The 16,310-nt window shown below is 35.9% G+C and overlaps 1 protein-coding gene across 7 annotated transcripts in view; it reads right to left on the bottom strand.

Annotated features, from left to right (window-relative positions):
- Positions 1-4,621: 4,621 nt before the first annotated feature.
- Positions 4,622-16,310, bottom strand: part of ANKRD17 (ankyrin repeat domain 17) — a 181,859-nt gene continuing 170,170 nt past the window's right edge. For all 7 annotated transcript variants that reach the window (XM_032150326.2, XM_058433941.1, XM_032150336.2 and 4 more), the window contains 5 exons: positions 14,609-14,806; positions 8,042-8,290; positions 6,745-6,923; positions 6,330-6,494; positions 4,622-5,681 (listed from right to left, as the gene is read on the bottom strand). In XM_032150326.2, the coding sequence (XP_032006217.1) occupies positions 5,622-5,681; positions 6,330-6,494; positions 6,745-6,923; positions 8,042-8,290; positions 14,609-14,806 (851 nt within the window). In that variant the 3' untranslated portion in view covers positions 4,622-5,621. The remainder of the gene's footprint in view (positions 5,682-6,329; positions 6,495-6,744; positions 6,924-8,041; positions 8,291-14,608; positions 14,807-16,310) is intronic.

The raw sequence follows: 16,310 nt of genomic DNA, 5'->3' as shown, positions 1-16,310 counted from the left end.
TACAGACCAAAATATGTTGTGAGGGGTAAACCTTGATTTTTATTTATTTATTTATTTAGGAAAAGAAGCCTCCAACAATGTTGGGTAATGTCAAACGACAGCTATGGTTTGCCCTTCACTGTGCACCTAACCAAGGGTACCCTACGATAACTTTCTCAGGATTCTGGAATTCATCTGCTTTCCAAACTGACTGATAAATCTATACATGAATTTTTAAATGTGTTTAAACACACAGTACAACACATGCTATATATAAACTTTTTCTAAAAGAAAAACCTACCAATCTATTTCTTTATCCATTTATAAAGCTAACAAAAAAGCCATCAGTTGCTACTGACTACTGTTCAGCTGTTCATAATCTGAACCAAATTTTAAAGTTATTCTTGCTAGACACAGTGGATCACGCCTGTAATCCCAGCACTTTGGGAGGCCAAGATGGGAGGATACCTTAAGGGCAGAAGTTAGAGATCAGCCTTGGCAACATGGCAAGACCTCATCTCTACAACAAATACAAAAATCATCCAGATGTGGTGGCTTGCACCTGTGGTCTCAGCTACTAGGAGGCTAAGGTGGGAGAATTGTTTGAGCCCCCCGGAGTCCAAGGCTGCAGCGAGCAATGATCGAGCCAGTGCACTCCAGCCTGGGTAACAGAACAAGATTCCCATCTCTTTAAAAGAAAAAAAAAAAAGGCAAGAAAAGAAAAAAAAAAAAAAAAAGCTGTAAGCTGTTCTTCAATTCCTAAGATTTAATTTTGTGGAGTTATATCAGGGGTCAGAAATGAGATTTTAGTGTTGGAACACATTTTTTGCTATACATTGTGTTCATATATTACATTCTTATTTTAAAAAGTATTTCCTTAAGTTTGAATATTGATCTAAATAAAATTTATGAATAGTTCCTGCTAATTTCATATATGTGTATAAACACATTTCTTAATCTATATAACAGGGATGACTAGAACTTGCTATCTACTTGGTAGAGGATGTTGGGGGAAGTAGTTGTCAGTTTTAAAGCCCAATGCAAAAGAAAGTGTTACTACTAATGTATAGGTACTGTTTATACAACATTCTGATTTTGTATCTTTTGTTTCAGAGTACAGTACAAAATGATCTACAACTATTGAGTGAACCAACTGAAATCATTTGTCAATCCTCTTTGCAAATGAACTTGTGCAATTAATTAAAACATTTTTAAAAGTTCAACATTTATAATTAGCTTATTCCAGTCTTTAATATTAGTGTTATGTCAGTTAATTTCTCAACTTCAAATTCCTTAAGAAGAGACTACGTATTACATTTTCTTTCTGCAGTGTCTGTAATTCTTAACCATCATGGTGCCAAACACAGGAATGGAGCTTGCTATGGACTGAATGTTTTTGTCATCCCCAGATTCTTTTCTGAAACCCCAAGGCGATGGTATTTGGAGGTAGGGCCTTTGGGAGGTAATTGGTCTTAAGGGTAGAGCTCTCGAATTGGATAAGTGCCCTCATAAGAAGAAACAAGGCTGGGCATGGTGGTTTACGCCTGTAAATCCCTGTGCTTTGGGAGGCTGAGTGGGGAGGATCACATGAACCTAGGAGTTTGAGGTTGTAGTGAGCTATGATCACGCCACTGCACGCCAGCCTGGATGACAGAGCGAGATCCTGTCTCTTAGAAAAAAAAAAAGGAAAAGACAAAAGCAAGATGACCTTGTTCTGCCCTACATGAAACCGAAAAGGAAACAGCCATCTTTAAACCAGAGAAAAGGCCCTCAACAGAAACCATAAAGGCTGTCATGTTGACGTTAGACATTGTAGCTCTCAGAACTGTGAGAAACACATTCTGTTAATCTTCTCAGTCAATAGTATTTTTGTTGTAGTAGCCTGAATTAAGTGCTGAAAATTTGAATATGGGGTATAATTATCATGTAATCATTTAGTCTTCTCATTTCCCAAATATGCCTTCTGAAATGTTTGTCAAACTAAATGACTGTAGCTTACTAGGGTATATATAAAACAACAACAAAACACCTTTAAGAAATAAACTATTTCCATGAGCAATTGTTAGTGATCCCTTAGAATCAGATTAAGATTTCAGTTTTTCTTTCTTACTTAAGGCATTACTTCTCAAAACCAAAGCTACCTAATTTAGAATGGGCTTTTTTCTCTTTATTGAAAGACATCCCTTGCCATCTTTCTAATTGGTTTTCAAGCATTGAAAATGCAAAGTTGGCTTTTGTTTTTCAAAAGTGTGAATTCATTTAAAAGCAGAAGTATAATATGCAACCTTCTACACCACAGATACTAGGTTTGTACTTTGTTACGTTATAAAGGTATTCTGTCAAAGCCACAGTGGCACATTTTCTTTTACACTTATCCAAAATTCAAGTGATCGTATTTTTGCAATCAAGGTGTGCAACACACGAAGACTTATTAAAGCACTAATAATGCTCCCATCTTAAATTCCAGTCACCTGAGTTAATCAAATGCTGTGACTTAAGCAAGCATTCATCAATAGTGTATGTATTTCCGAAGACATTAAGGAACATTCGGAATTTAGTGTCTCCTTCAGCAAACATTAAAAGTGTAAGATATCTGCATAGATTTATTTACGTAAGTAAAATATATTGAGAATGGAATACTGAATCTCTGCTTATAGTGATTAAAAGCAGTGACTTGGTTTTTCTTTGCTATTTTAATCATTTTGAAATAATCCTGATTTTAAAATCTGTTGTTAAAACAATGTTTTGGTACACTTTAAATGTTCTGTAATGCCAGATCTGTGGGAATAAGTGCTGTGAAAAACATCAACATGAAAATAGATTTAATAAACTAGAGGATCTGAAGAGATTTTATAACTTTGAGTTTTCCTGTTTAGTCTAACACTGTACTGTTTTAAAAATAAGTAATATAGGGTACAGAATTTTTACAAAATGTGTATTTAGGTTATTTGAGTCAAAACACAGATGGACTATTATATTTGTGAAGAACAAGACAGGATTAGTTAATAAGCTATTTACCTTTTCCAAAGGAGAAAAATGACTATATGTATAGTCATTTACAAAAAATTTAATTTTCATGTATCAATAAAAATGACTTTTCAGTAATGGGAAATAGGAGGGGAAATTTCTTTTTTATAAACACTGAAGTCAGTGTTTGTAAATATGTTGATTATGTTGAAAAGGCATGAAATGTGGAATTTTGTTGGGAATGGATGGTATAAACTGATTATACAATAATTGAGATATTAACTACTTGGGGATTTAAGGTGTGAACTAACCCAAGTGTAATGTCCAAGAGTTAAATCATTTCTTGAAAGAATGATGTAGTTTGCATATACACATACCACATTATTTTCAAAATTAAAAAAAAAAAAAGACCTTCATGGTCTCGAAAAATTATGTTTTTTTATTGTTCAAATAAAAGTGCACTGCATTACATCTGAAATATAAAAAATGTATTTGAAAAATGTTCCTAGTACAGACTTCTAAAACCATGGTATTGTACTAAACAAGCCTGATCCCCCAAACTAAATACGGAGCATTTCAATCTATATCCCCTGGCCCCACAGTTTTGAAGTCAAGAAAATATAGGAGTTTCCCCCTCCTTTTTAAATAAAATACCTCACCTAAGAAATTCAGTATTGTGAAACAACACAACTCATGTGTTGTAATAAATATTGGATAGCATCTGTTCTCCAGCAGGATTACCTTAAATAGAAAATAACCCTAGTTAACACAGGAAAGAATTAAGAAAAAAAATTTTATGTATAGAATAGTGGCAAGTCATATATAAAATACTTTGTTAAATAACATTATTACATCCCTTTTTTAGTAAAGTGCTATAATTTTATTTCATAGCTATATTTATTTGTAGGCTGTCTTTTAGCTCTCCCTTTAAAATTTGGGCATATTAAACATAGGTGGAAAACAACAAATTTATATATTTTAAGACCACTTCCTAAACTAAAAGATATGAGTGTACTGTTTACAGATTTCTGGATATGTTTGAGAAGTCATCTTTTTACTCTTTACTCAGGCTTTACTCTTTACTCAGACTGAAGAAATCATTTGATTTACTTGACAACCAAGGAACCATGTTAATATCATAAATTCTGGGTGATTTATATGAATTTTAGTGTTTATGTTTTACCAGTGTGAAATTTTATGTCTAATTAAAAGAAAAGACAAATTGATATATACATTACTTGATTTTTATGCTTACTTTCTGTTACATTTCAACCATATAATTAATTTTTCCATGAGATAGGGTAGGACACATAATCTTCTTGGATACATTACTGTTTATTGTTTCAAGTGGATGGAATATATAAATCCCACTGAGTAGTTTAGTGTGGCCCTGTATCTTTTATAAACAGGTTAAATGGAGACTTTATACTGTAATCTGTGTATTTATCTGTCTACCATAAATTGTCTTCATGACAAATGCAAAATTTCTTTTATTACTTGGCTCAAATTAACTGTCGATCCTTTTCACTGATAATATACAAGGGTAAAAAAGCAGGAAGCCTTTAAAATTGAAAAAAGAAATAAGATATTTTCCACTAAATTACTGAAAATTGAAATTTTTATGTTGACTGTTGATGACTGAAAAGCCAATGTTAAGAATCAATATCATCCAATATAAAATAGTACACTGAATTGTTTAATAAACAGAATATTAAGAGCTTGTATATGCTGACTGGGAACAGTGGTGGCTTTTTAAATTCTCAGAAAGTTTAAACATTTTATAATTAGAAGAAATCACTGGTGATGATGAAGATGGTCCATCTCTGTAGCAGCCATTACAGTGAAAACCTTGACAGAACCTTTTCACTATCAGAAAGATAATTTTACTGGTATTAGTGGTAAAGGTAAGGAGAGAAAAAAGAGTGAGGAGATAAGTGTGTATTAGTTTTAAAAGTGAGAAAAGGTAATAAAACAACATGGAAAAGCCAGAAATTTCTTCTTCTATATGTGCCTTACTACAAATAAACCAAAAAGAAAGCAAGATGGGTATTTTAAAAGCCAATGTGGGGAAACATCCAATGATAATGCCCATTATTTTACTTTATATTTAAATTACACCAGTAGAAAAGTTATGCTTATTAATAGTTTAATGTATGAAGGAAACATCCAGATTTCTGAATATGAAGGTACATATCTCACATTAATTTAAGTCTACATAAAGTAGAGCCTCTATACTGACATATTGAAATTTACTTTCTGCTTAGCCTTTTCTGTTATGTAAACAATTGTACATTTATTTGCCATTCTAAAACTTCAGGATCAAGTTTACATAATTTTGCTAAATTTTCGTATTTGCTCAGAAGCAGTTTACAGTACTAAAACCAACCAGCCAAAGAACAGCTTCAACAGAAAGTTATGTCCAAAGGGGAAGAGGGAAAGAAAAAAAGAAAAATGATAAGAAAAATGCTAACTAAGGTAAAACGGATGATGATGGGGAATGGGCAGTCACAGATGTTCACAGAAAATAGGTCAGTTAGTAAGATCTTCTGCAAAAAGCCTACACACTTCAGTCAAGCACATCAGTAGAATGATTTGGGAGCATAATTTTTTTTTTTCGGCCACTTGTGATTTCCTCCAAATGAAAAGGAATCTGCAGGCTAACAAGCTGATCCTCATCAGCCAAGCTGGTTCATATGCACACTGTTCATGTGAGGTGCCCAGGGTCCAGTCCACACCTATGAATATAGAGCATGCGTTTTACAAAATATATATCTAGCATATATTTTATTAAAATAAAACTTTTAAAAAACTAAGGAGGTACTCTTCAATTTGCAATATACTAGGAACTAATGGAAAAAAATGATAAAACCTTTTTTCTATTATTTTCCTACCTCTTATCCCTTAAACAGAATCTGATTTACAACCTTTAAAAAAAAAAAATCATTACCTGAGCATTTATAGATTCACGGTTGTGGAAGAAAAATAAATCAAAGATATTAAACATACACTAAGCTAAAATATACAACCATTTATGTGAATTCTCAGTTATTTATAGTACCTTTAATAAATAACCTCTAGATGGTCTTTTCACACCACTAGTAAACTTTAATGTATAAAATCATATGATAGTCACTTTGCAACTTAAAATCTTTCATTTATTATCTGCTACCCAGTAGAATATACAATACCTTTCATAATTTTAGCCCCAAACCTGCCTTTGGTACCACTGCCCACAGCCCTCTGCTATATTGCAGCTATATTAAATTTCCTCAACTGCCCATATTCACCAAACTCTCTTGCTATCATGAGTTACCTGAATCCTATTTGTCTTTGCATTTCTTAAACACAAAATAAATGTTTATTCACTGAATGATCAGCCTTACCGTTTGAGGGCCATTATTTTCCGTGGAGCTGGAAACCATCTTTATCAGTGAGTTCCAAGAAGGGTCTGCAGCATGAGGGCCATTAAATATGGGTCCTCCAGCACCATCAGGGATAGGTGCTACTGGAGGAATCATTGCATTCCCATACACAGAAAAAGGCATACCCTTAAAAAAGGAAAACACACACATTAACATCCAAGTCATTGTTCATTTTTCCCAATATAATCAATAGCCTTAAAATTGATATTTGAAAGTTCACCTCATCCTGGGGATGTGTAACTTATCTAAGAAATCTAAAAATTATTACCCATTATATAACTTATTTTAACATTAGATTATACATATGCCTACTATATTCAAAACATTTTCTCAGAAAATCCTCCCTTAAATAACTAGGACAAAATCAGGACTTTACCCCAACTTTAGGAAAGTCCATGTAGCCTGCAGGAACATGCTGATGGAATGTACCAGAAGGAGTTACAATTCCTGTACTATCTCGCTCCATTGCTTGATGTTGTGAAAATACTCCTGGGTCAGACATCGGTCTGTGGATCATAGGATTTCCCATCCCAGGGTTACACCAGTCTACTTTGTCTGAGGGCAAACAAAGAGGCAAAACAAAAATAGGTAATATTTAAAATCAAAATAAAATATTTTGTTTTTCTAATATTTTCCACATTGAACTGTAAATTATTTCAATATAATGACCTACTTTTATATATTTACAGCAATATTTCCATGGTTTGTAGGTAGTGACATAATAGCTTAATGAAATAATCTAAAAACTTGGTGTTATAAAACAAAAGAAAAAAACCTAATTACAACCTACAGGGACTGAAAGGAAATAGTAATATGTCCTTAATATGATGAAAGGAAGAAAAGAACATGCTTGCATTAGATATTTTCAGAAAGCAGTAATAAATAAATGTAATGAGAAAGGTCACATGGGGACAGAGCTCTTAAAAGAATTGATTAAATATTCACAACAACAAAAAAAATAGGAATACAGATCTTTTAGAAATGACTACGAGGCCGGGCGTGGTGGCTCATGCCTGTAATGCCAGCACTTTGGGAGGCTGAGGCCGGTGAGTCACTTGAAGTCAGGAGTTTGATACCAGCCTGACCAACATGGTGAAACCCTGTCTCTACTAAAAATACAGGCTGGGCGCAGTGGCTCATGCCTGTAATCCCAGCACTTTGGGAGACCGAGGCGGATGGATCACAAGGTCAGGAGATCGTGACCATCCTGGCTAACACGGTGAAACCCCGTCTCTATTAAAAATACAAAAATTAACCGGGCGTGGTGGCGGGTGCCTGTAGTTCCAGCTACTCGGGAGGCTGAGGCAGGAGAATGGCATGAACCCGGGAGGCGGAGCTTGCCGTGAGCAGAGATCGCGCCGCTGCAATCCAGCCTGGGCTACAGAGCGAGACTCTGTCTCAAAAAAAAAAAAAAAAAAATTAGCCGGGCATGGTGGCACATGCCTGTAATCCCAGCTACTTGGGAGGCTGAGGCAGGAGAATCGCTTGAACTGGGGAGGTGGAGGTTGCAGTGAGCCAAGATCACCCCATTGCACTCCAGCCTGAGCAACAAGTGAAACTCCATCTCAAAAAAAGAAAAAAAATAAAGGAAATGACTATGAAAGTTAAATACTGTTTACATTATAGTTAAATGCATTAAGTTAATTTCTAGAGAGCAGGACAGAATATCCTACCTTGATTGCCACCAATCCCTTCAAAGGACCAGATGCCACTATGCCCTACTGATGTAGACAAATTGCTCCCAATAACAGATGGAGCTGACGTTCCAGTTTGCCTGATACGTGCAGAACGTTCAGTCCCAATAGGGACTGGAACTTTCCTGTCCTGAGACACATTGCTGGGCTTTTCTGAACCTAACGGTACTGATGATGGGGCAGGAGATGGTGCACGAACTCCCGAGGATACTGACTGTGCAGAAGAATCTAGAGAAGAGATATTTTGAAATAAAATACAGGTCATCTATATAACATGTAATTTTATAAAACCAAATCTTAAATTCAGGAGATGTTTTAAATATATATTCTCAGAAAAACAAAATGTAAAAATAATACTTAAAAATTATGCATATTAAAATTTGGCTAAAGTTCCATGACTTCAAGGTAGAATATGATGTCAATGCTGCAAAGTGTTCAACTACAAAGGTAATAAACCATTAAACTAAATAATATTCAAATGAATTAACCCTTGACATTAAGTAAAATGCAGCAGTAGAGCAATAAGACATTTAAATTAAAAAACAAACCAACAACAACAGAATGGAGATGGGTAAGAATCACTGCCTGTAGTGGCAATCTCCAAACTGTATTCCTTGGGAACACTTGCTCTTTGTGTTATGTTGAAAAAGAGATTCAGCTATCTAATAAATTTTGAAAACCTAGCTTAAGAAAAAGAAATACGTTTCTTTGTTATTTATTCATTTTTTATTTATTTTATTTATTTATTTTTAGAGACACAGTCTTGCTCCATTGTCCAGGCTAGAGTGCAGAGGCACGATCATAACTCACTGCAGCCTCAAACTCGTGGGCTCAAGCGATCCTCCCACCCCAACCTCCTGAACAGCTGGGACTACTGGCATAAGCCACCATGTCCAGTTTAAAAAAAAACTTCTTCAAATTAGAACTTTACAGAACATTATATATGCTGATAAAATACCAATAAGAGGATCATTGCCTAAGTCTGTTTTATTTTATCTTGTGAGTACTTTACAGAACACGCTTTTGGTAATGAGAATCTTTTTTACTTATGCAAACAAGGTGGATTTCTTAATTTAAGACTATTCATTAGTGATTCAACTCTATACATTATTGAGAAAAACAAAAATAACCAAAATTATATTTTATGTGAAAAGCTTAAATATTGGCTGGGCGCGGTGGCACACACCTGTAATCACAGCACTTTGGGAGGCCAAGGCGGGTGGATCATGGGATCAGGAGTTCGAGGGGCCAATATGGTGTTACCCCGTCTCTACTAAAAATACAAAAATTAGCCGGGCGTGGTGGCACGTGCCTGTAGTCCCAGCTACTTGGGAGGCTGAGGCAGAAGAATCACTTGAACCCGGGAGGCAGAGGATGCAGTGAGCTGAGATCGTGTCACTGCACTCCAGCCTGGGTGACAGAGCAAGACTCTGTCCCCCCCCGCCAAAAAGCTTAAATATTAAAGCACATTTAAATTAAAATGGTATAAATAATAAAGGAGTCTGAAGCTTAAAAAATCAAAACTGTTACCTGCAGATTCAACAGAACTGCAGTTGAATTCCAAATAAGCCTATTATATAAAAGAGAAAGACCTATAGCATTCCTGTTGACAATAAAAGCACTCTAGAAAAAAAGCTATAACCTAAAATTCAAAAATGAACTAAAAGAAAACGATATGAAGGAACAGCATAATTCAGAATTAGTAAAACAGAAACAATATGAAAAAATCAGGAAAGTGTTAGAAGTAAAAGATATTTCAGCTAAAGACCAAATAAAACCAAATTGTGCAATTATACATGCAGTAGAAAACAGACAAAAACTACAAGGAATACACAGACATGTAAATGTAAACACAAAGATAAATAACAAAAGCTTGTTTTTAAAAAACCTATATATTGAAAGGCCACACTTAAACCTCTAGGAAAAATCAACCCAGAACAACTAACACCAAGACATAGTCAGGGCAGGCAGGCAGGCAGGAAGGAAAGATGGATAAACAAAGGAATCCTGCTTTCCCCCAGGTTCATCCCTGGGAGCCTACCCTAATCTCTGTGTTCACTCTGGTTTCCCTTTTATTTCTTGTGTCCTTCTAGAACCAAAGTAGAGCAAAATAACAACAATCTTCCACATTGTTTTGTTTTTTACGAGACGGTCTCACTATGATGCCCACACTGAAGTACAGTGGCTATTCACAGGCACAATCACAGTGCACTGCAGCCTCAAACTCCTGGCCTCAAGCCATCCTCCCACCTCAGCCTCCTACACATTCTATTTTAATAAACAGAATTACTAGGCTTGCCTGCTGAGCTGCGCCGTTTAAGAAGTTTATTCTCTGCACAGATTCTGCCACCACTCTAGTCACAGTTTTTATCAGATGACCCTGTTTTCTGCTTCCTCTCTGCACAACTATTGGATTAAGGATAGGCACCCACCCAAGAATGATCCATTTTAGGCTAGTCAGTAATCTGACTGAAATGGCCTGACTTGAACATATGAGCTGAGCCAATCACATTCCTCATCAAAGAATGGGGAATTAAAGGGTTAACTGGTTTAATTAATTATGAAGTTGAACCACTGATGTGCATATACAAGATAAGATTATGAAGAAGTTTAGGTGTAAAGAGAGTAGAATGCAAGAAACTGACAAGAAACAGACCATGAGTGAGAGACCACACAAATCCTCTGAGAGAGTGAGAGAGAGAATAGCTATCCCTAAGACGGTTTGGAAAATGGTTCTGCATAGCCTTATATAAAACATCATTTTCTTTGAGAGTCCCTGGATGGGCCTATATTCCTTTTCATGAAAAGAACCTAACTAATTTTCACATCTTTAATTATTATAATTACTTCAATTAGAAAAAAAGCAAAATTTAATTCAGAGCCATGTTATTTAAAAACATCAGCTTATGTATTAGAGAAAGGTTTCAGAGGATCGAGTGGATCTAGGTTTTGTGGGGCCTTAAGCTTACAAAATTTGGGGAACCTTTTTTATAAGAATGAAAAATTACAAATAAAAAAATCATGTACAGCACTGGGAAGTAGCCCATAAAATGAAGTGGCCTAAGGATTTAAGTTTCATTGATATCACGGTAACTTCACCACAGTTTAGAAATGATACAGAGTCCTGAGTTAAAATTGAAGGAGCAATGTGATTTACAAATTCAAAAAGTGGGGCCACTGGGTGTGGTGGCTCACACCTGTAATCCCAACACTTTGGGAGGCCCAGGTGCGCAGATCACTTGAGGCCAGGAGTTTGAGATCAGCCTGGGCAACGTGGTAAAACCCCATCTCTACAAAAATTTTTTTTTAAAATTAGCCAAGCATGGTGGAGCTGAGGCAGGAAGATTGCTTGAGCTCAGAAGGTGGAGATTACAGTGAGCCAAGATTGTGCCACTGTATTCCAGCCTGGGCAACAGAGAGATACATTATCTTTAAAAAAAAAAAAAAAAAAAGAAAAGAAAAGAAAAAAAGGTGGGCCAAGCGTGGTGGCTCACATCTGTAATCTCAGCATCTCTGCATTTTGGGAGGCCAAAGTGGGAGGATCTCTGGAGATCAGGAGTTCAAGACCAGTCTGGGCAACATGGTAAGACCTCATCTTACAAAAAATAAATACATAGAAATAAAATAAAAACATTAGCTGGGTGCTATGGCAAGTGCCTGTAGTCCCAGCTACTTGGGAGGCTGAGGCGAGAGGACTGCTTGAGCCTAGGAGTTTGACTGAGGCTGCAGTAAGCTATGGTCACACACTGCTGCATTCCAGCCAGGGTGACAGAGACAGAACTCGTGAGAAGAAAAGGAGAAGAGAGAGGAGAGAACAAAAAGTGCTTCTACAGTAAAATTACATGAAAAGAAAAGAAGGAAGAACAAAAAGTGCTCCTACAGTAAAATTACACTGCACATTTCTCACAGTTTAGTTCAGTGTTTATTAAACATATCCTGAATTTAATCAGGAAGACATAGTAGGAAATAAAAATAAAAGGCATTCTAGCAAACAATTGGCCTGTAGTCTTCATAAAATGAGTCTTTCTTCGAAAGTTAAAGGCAGGCTCAGAGAACAGTTCTAGATTATTTGAGACTAAAGAGATACGGGAATTAAGTAACTTGCAGTCCTAATTAGAATCTTGGATGAGATAAAATAATAAACTTATTGAGATAACTGATGAAATGTAAATATGCACCATATATTACATAATAATATTATAAAATGTAAAGTTTGCTGAATTTAAACACTGCATCATAGTTGTTGAAGGGAACATTCTTATATTTAGGAAACTAAGTTATTTAGGGGCAAAAGGGCTTGACATCTACAACTAACTCTAAAATAGTTCAGGAATAAAATAATTTTACACACACACAGAGGAATATATGATGAGGAAAGGAAGTAATGCAGTTTAACTGGTGAATCTGGGAAAAATATACAAGGGATCCTTGTGGTATTCTTGAAAGTTTAAAATTATTAATTACAAAGTCTGAGAGGCATAATCAAATGCAATATGTGAGGCTTGAGTGGTGGTTCCTGGTTCAAGAAAGAAACATCTATAAAAAATGTTTTGGAATAATTGAAGATATCTGAATATGGACTGATTAATTCTTACTGAATTCATGTTAACCTATTAGGTATTTGATAATGGTATCATGGTTGCATAAGAAAATATCCTTATTCTTAAGCGATGCATGTTTTTAGGTCTGAAGTGTCATATCTGCACCTTATTTACAAATGGTTCAGCAAAACAGTAGAGAGAGAAAATAAATGTAACAAAATAATTGGGAAATTTAGGTGAAGGAAATAAGGATATTCCTTGAACTATTCTTTAACTTTTTTATGGGTCTGAAATTTTTTATAACAGAATAGTTACTTGAATGTGGCAACAATAAAAGCAATTGTAATGCCCTCAATGATACACTGTATCTACAATATAGCACTATATTCAAAAGCATGTATTAAAAAACTTAACCTGGGTGGTGTGGTGGTACATGCCTGTAATTCCAGCACTTTGGGAGCTGTGCAAGGATAATTAATATTCTATATGACTGCCACTATTTGACAAAAACAAGAAAAACTATGAATATATAAATTCACTGCAGGCTACAATTTACCTCATGCTTTAACTGGCAATGTACTTTCACATGTATCTCTAAAATAATTACAACTTTTTACTCTTTTATTAAGTTAATTAGGTTAACTGTTATTTATTCCAGTATTGCTAGTTAGAAGAAATTTGATAGTTTAAAAAAAACAACAACAAAAAAAAAACTGGAGTCTTATTATAACTTCCTTAAGGGATAAGCAATTTCACATCTTTACCTCGAAAACAAACATATCCAAACTTACTACAGAATTCTCTTAATTTGAGTTGAATTCTCTATTGCTGACTGATCTTCGTTAGTTTGAAAATCTAGGCATGGTGGCTCACACCTGTAATCCCAGCAGTTTGGGAGGCCGAGGTGGGCGGATCATGAGATCAGGAGTTCAAGACCAGCCTGGCCAACATAGTGAAACTCTGTCTCTACTAAAAATACAAAAATTAGCCAGGTGTGGTAGCACACGCCTGTAGTCCCATTTATTTGGGAGGCTGAGGCAGGAGAATCACTTGAGCCTTTGCACTCCAGCCTGGGTGACAGAGTGAGACTCCATTTCAAATAAAAGAAAGAAAGAAAATCTAATCACTGCTTCAAAAGTCTGCCTGTAGTTAAAAAACACATGTGATAATGTGAAATCTGTTGTGTTGTTAATGCAGATGAGTTTTTTTTTTTTTTTTTTGAGATGGAGTCTTGCTGTGTTGCCCAGGCTAGAGTGCAGTGGCATGATCTTGGCTCACTGCAACCTCTGCCTCCTAGGTTCAAGCGATTCTCCTGCCTCAGCCTCCCAAGTAGCTGGGATCACAGGTGCACACCACAACGCCTGGCTAATTTTTGTATTTTTAGTAGAGGCAGGGTTTTGCCATGTAGGCCAAGCTGGTCTCGAACTCCTGACCTCAGGTGATCCACCCGCCTCCGCCTACCAAAGTGCTAGGATTACAGGCGTACGCCACTGTGCCCAGCCTAGATGAGATTTAAAGGTGGACTAAAAGGATGTAATTTTCACTCAAGGGTAGAAATCTTTCTCCTTGGTAGCTGTATTCTCAAAACTAAAAGTAAACATAAATTAATAACAGGTACAAGGATTAATTTTTTCCCCCACAAAATGATCTCCCTCAGGACAGGCATGGTGACTCACACCTGTAATCCCAGCACTTTGGGAGGCAGGAGGACTGCTTCAGCCCAGGAGTTTGACGAAACCAGCCAGGGCAACATAGTGAGACCCTGTCTCTAATAAAAATAAAAAATAATAAAAATCCCTCTTAGAAAAACTTTAATATTTTAGGTTTGATAGAACCTAGGTTGATTCTAATCATTTAAATACCTAGAAATTTTTTTGAAATTCCACAGACTTCTAAGACTACAAATTACATTTTTATGGTATTAAAATTATGATGAGGTTTGAAACCTGCTGTTTTTAAGAAAACATATGCAGATTCTTACGGAATTACGGTGTATAAAACTCACCATTTGATGCTGATGAACACGGAGTCAACAAACTAAGCGGGGAAAAATGTTGTCTGTTAAAGTTAGCAGCTGCAGGTGCTCCTCCAAGGGGTGCCCCAGGTCCATACATCTGACCTCCTGAAAGGTTTGAAGCAAAGTTTCCCAAATGTGTTGAAGAAGGTGTTACAGAACCATATGGCGAGTCCATATTGACAATACCTACAATGTAGAAGGTCATCATAATTTATAATAGTTACCCCTGCAAGAAATAGACACACCTTAAAATTCTAAAAGGCCCTAAATATATTCAAAACTATTTTAGATAATTAAAAAAATCCCGGCTGGGCATGGTGGCCCACACCTGTAATCCCAGCACTTTGGGAGGCCAAGGTGGGAGGACTGCTTAAGGCCAGGCATTCAAGACTGTGTCTGGGCAACACATCGAGATCCCACCTAAAAAAAAAAAAAAAAAAAAAAAAAAAGAGTTCCTGGCCAGGTGTGGTGGTTCATGTCTGTAATCCCAACACTTTGGGGGGCCAAAGTGAGAGGACTGCTTGAGCCCAGAGTTCAAGACCAGGATGGGCAACATCGTGAGACTGTCTCTACAAAAAATTAAAAAAAAAAAAAATTTAGCCAAATTTGGTGGTGCGTGTTTGTAGTTCCAGTTACTTGGGAGGGTGAGGTGGAAGGATTGCTTCAGCCCAGGAGGTTAAGGCTGCAATGAGCTGTGATGGAGCCACTGCATGCCAGCCTGAGTGACAGAGTGAGACCCTGTCTCACACACACAAAAAACTAAACTATGTAGATAATTATAAAAGAAACAATTATCACATTATACTCTTAAATTCAAATTATAATTTACTGGGAACAAATTTAATTCTTGATTTTAGTACTTTCAGCACTAGTGGGCATTAATGTTTTAGTTAAAAAGGATCATTAGTTTTCCTTTACATGGGCTTTTTGTCAAAGTGGACTTTTGTTGCCTTTATTGATCATAAAATTAATGCAAACTTATTTAAAAAACCCAAAACCAAAAACCATATATAAAACAAAAGTGAAACTTCCAGATGTTCCTATTTCAAAAACAAATGTATGTGTATTTGTCAGAGAGAAAAAGAAGAGGAAGAATAAATGTTTACCTTTAGGGGTCTTTAGATAACATTTTTTTAAAAAAATGTTTATTTTTAGGGATACAGATAAAACATTTACTCTTCCTCCTCTTTTTCTCTCTTACAGGTACACATTTGTTTTCGAAATATGTTCATTAAAAAAGTATTACAAATGTTTACACACTAAATTATTTACACAAGTAACCTACCTGATTTTAGTCTAATGGGTTAAAACTACAGAAAAAAAAAGAAAGAAAATAATTGTCAACGATTTTTTTTTTTTTAATTTAGGAGACAGCTTTCTCTGTTGCTCAGGGTGGAATGCAGTGGTGTGATCATAGCTCACGGTAGCCACAAACTCTTGGGCTCATGCAATCCTCTTGTCTCAGCCTCCTGAGTATCTGGGGCTACAGGTGTGCACCATTACACCTAGCTATATTTTTGTTTTACCTTTTATTAGCTTTTATAGAATACATGTCAATATTGGATTTTATGCTTGAACCTGGGAGGTGGAGGTTGCAGTGAGCCTAGATTGTGCCGCTGCACTCCAGCCTGGGCATCACAGCGAGACTCCATCTCAAAAGACAGAGTGAGACCCTGTCTCACACACACAA

This window comes from Hylobates moloch, unplaced genomic scaffold (genome assembly GCF_009828535.3).
Source record: "Hylobates moloch isolate HMO894 unplaced genomic scaffold, HMol_V3 SCAFFOLD_2, whole genome shotgun sequence".
NCBI lineage: Eukaryota > Metazoa > Chordata > Mammalia > Primates > Hylobatidae > Hylobates > Hylobates moloch.
The sequence above is the reverse complement of the archived record's forward strand: the minus strand, read 5'-3'. Positions and strand labels throughout refer to the sequence as shown.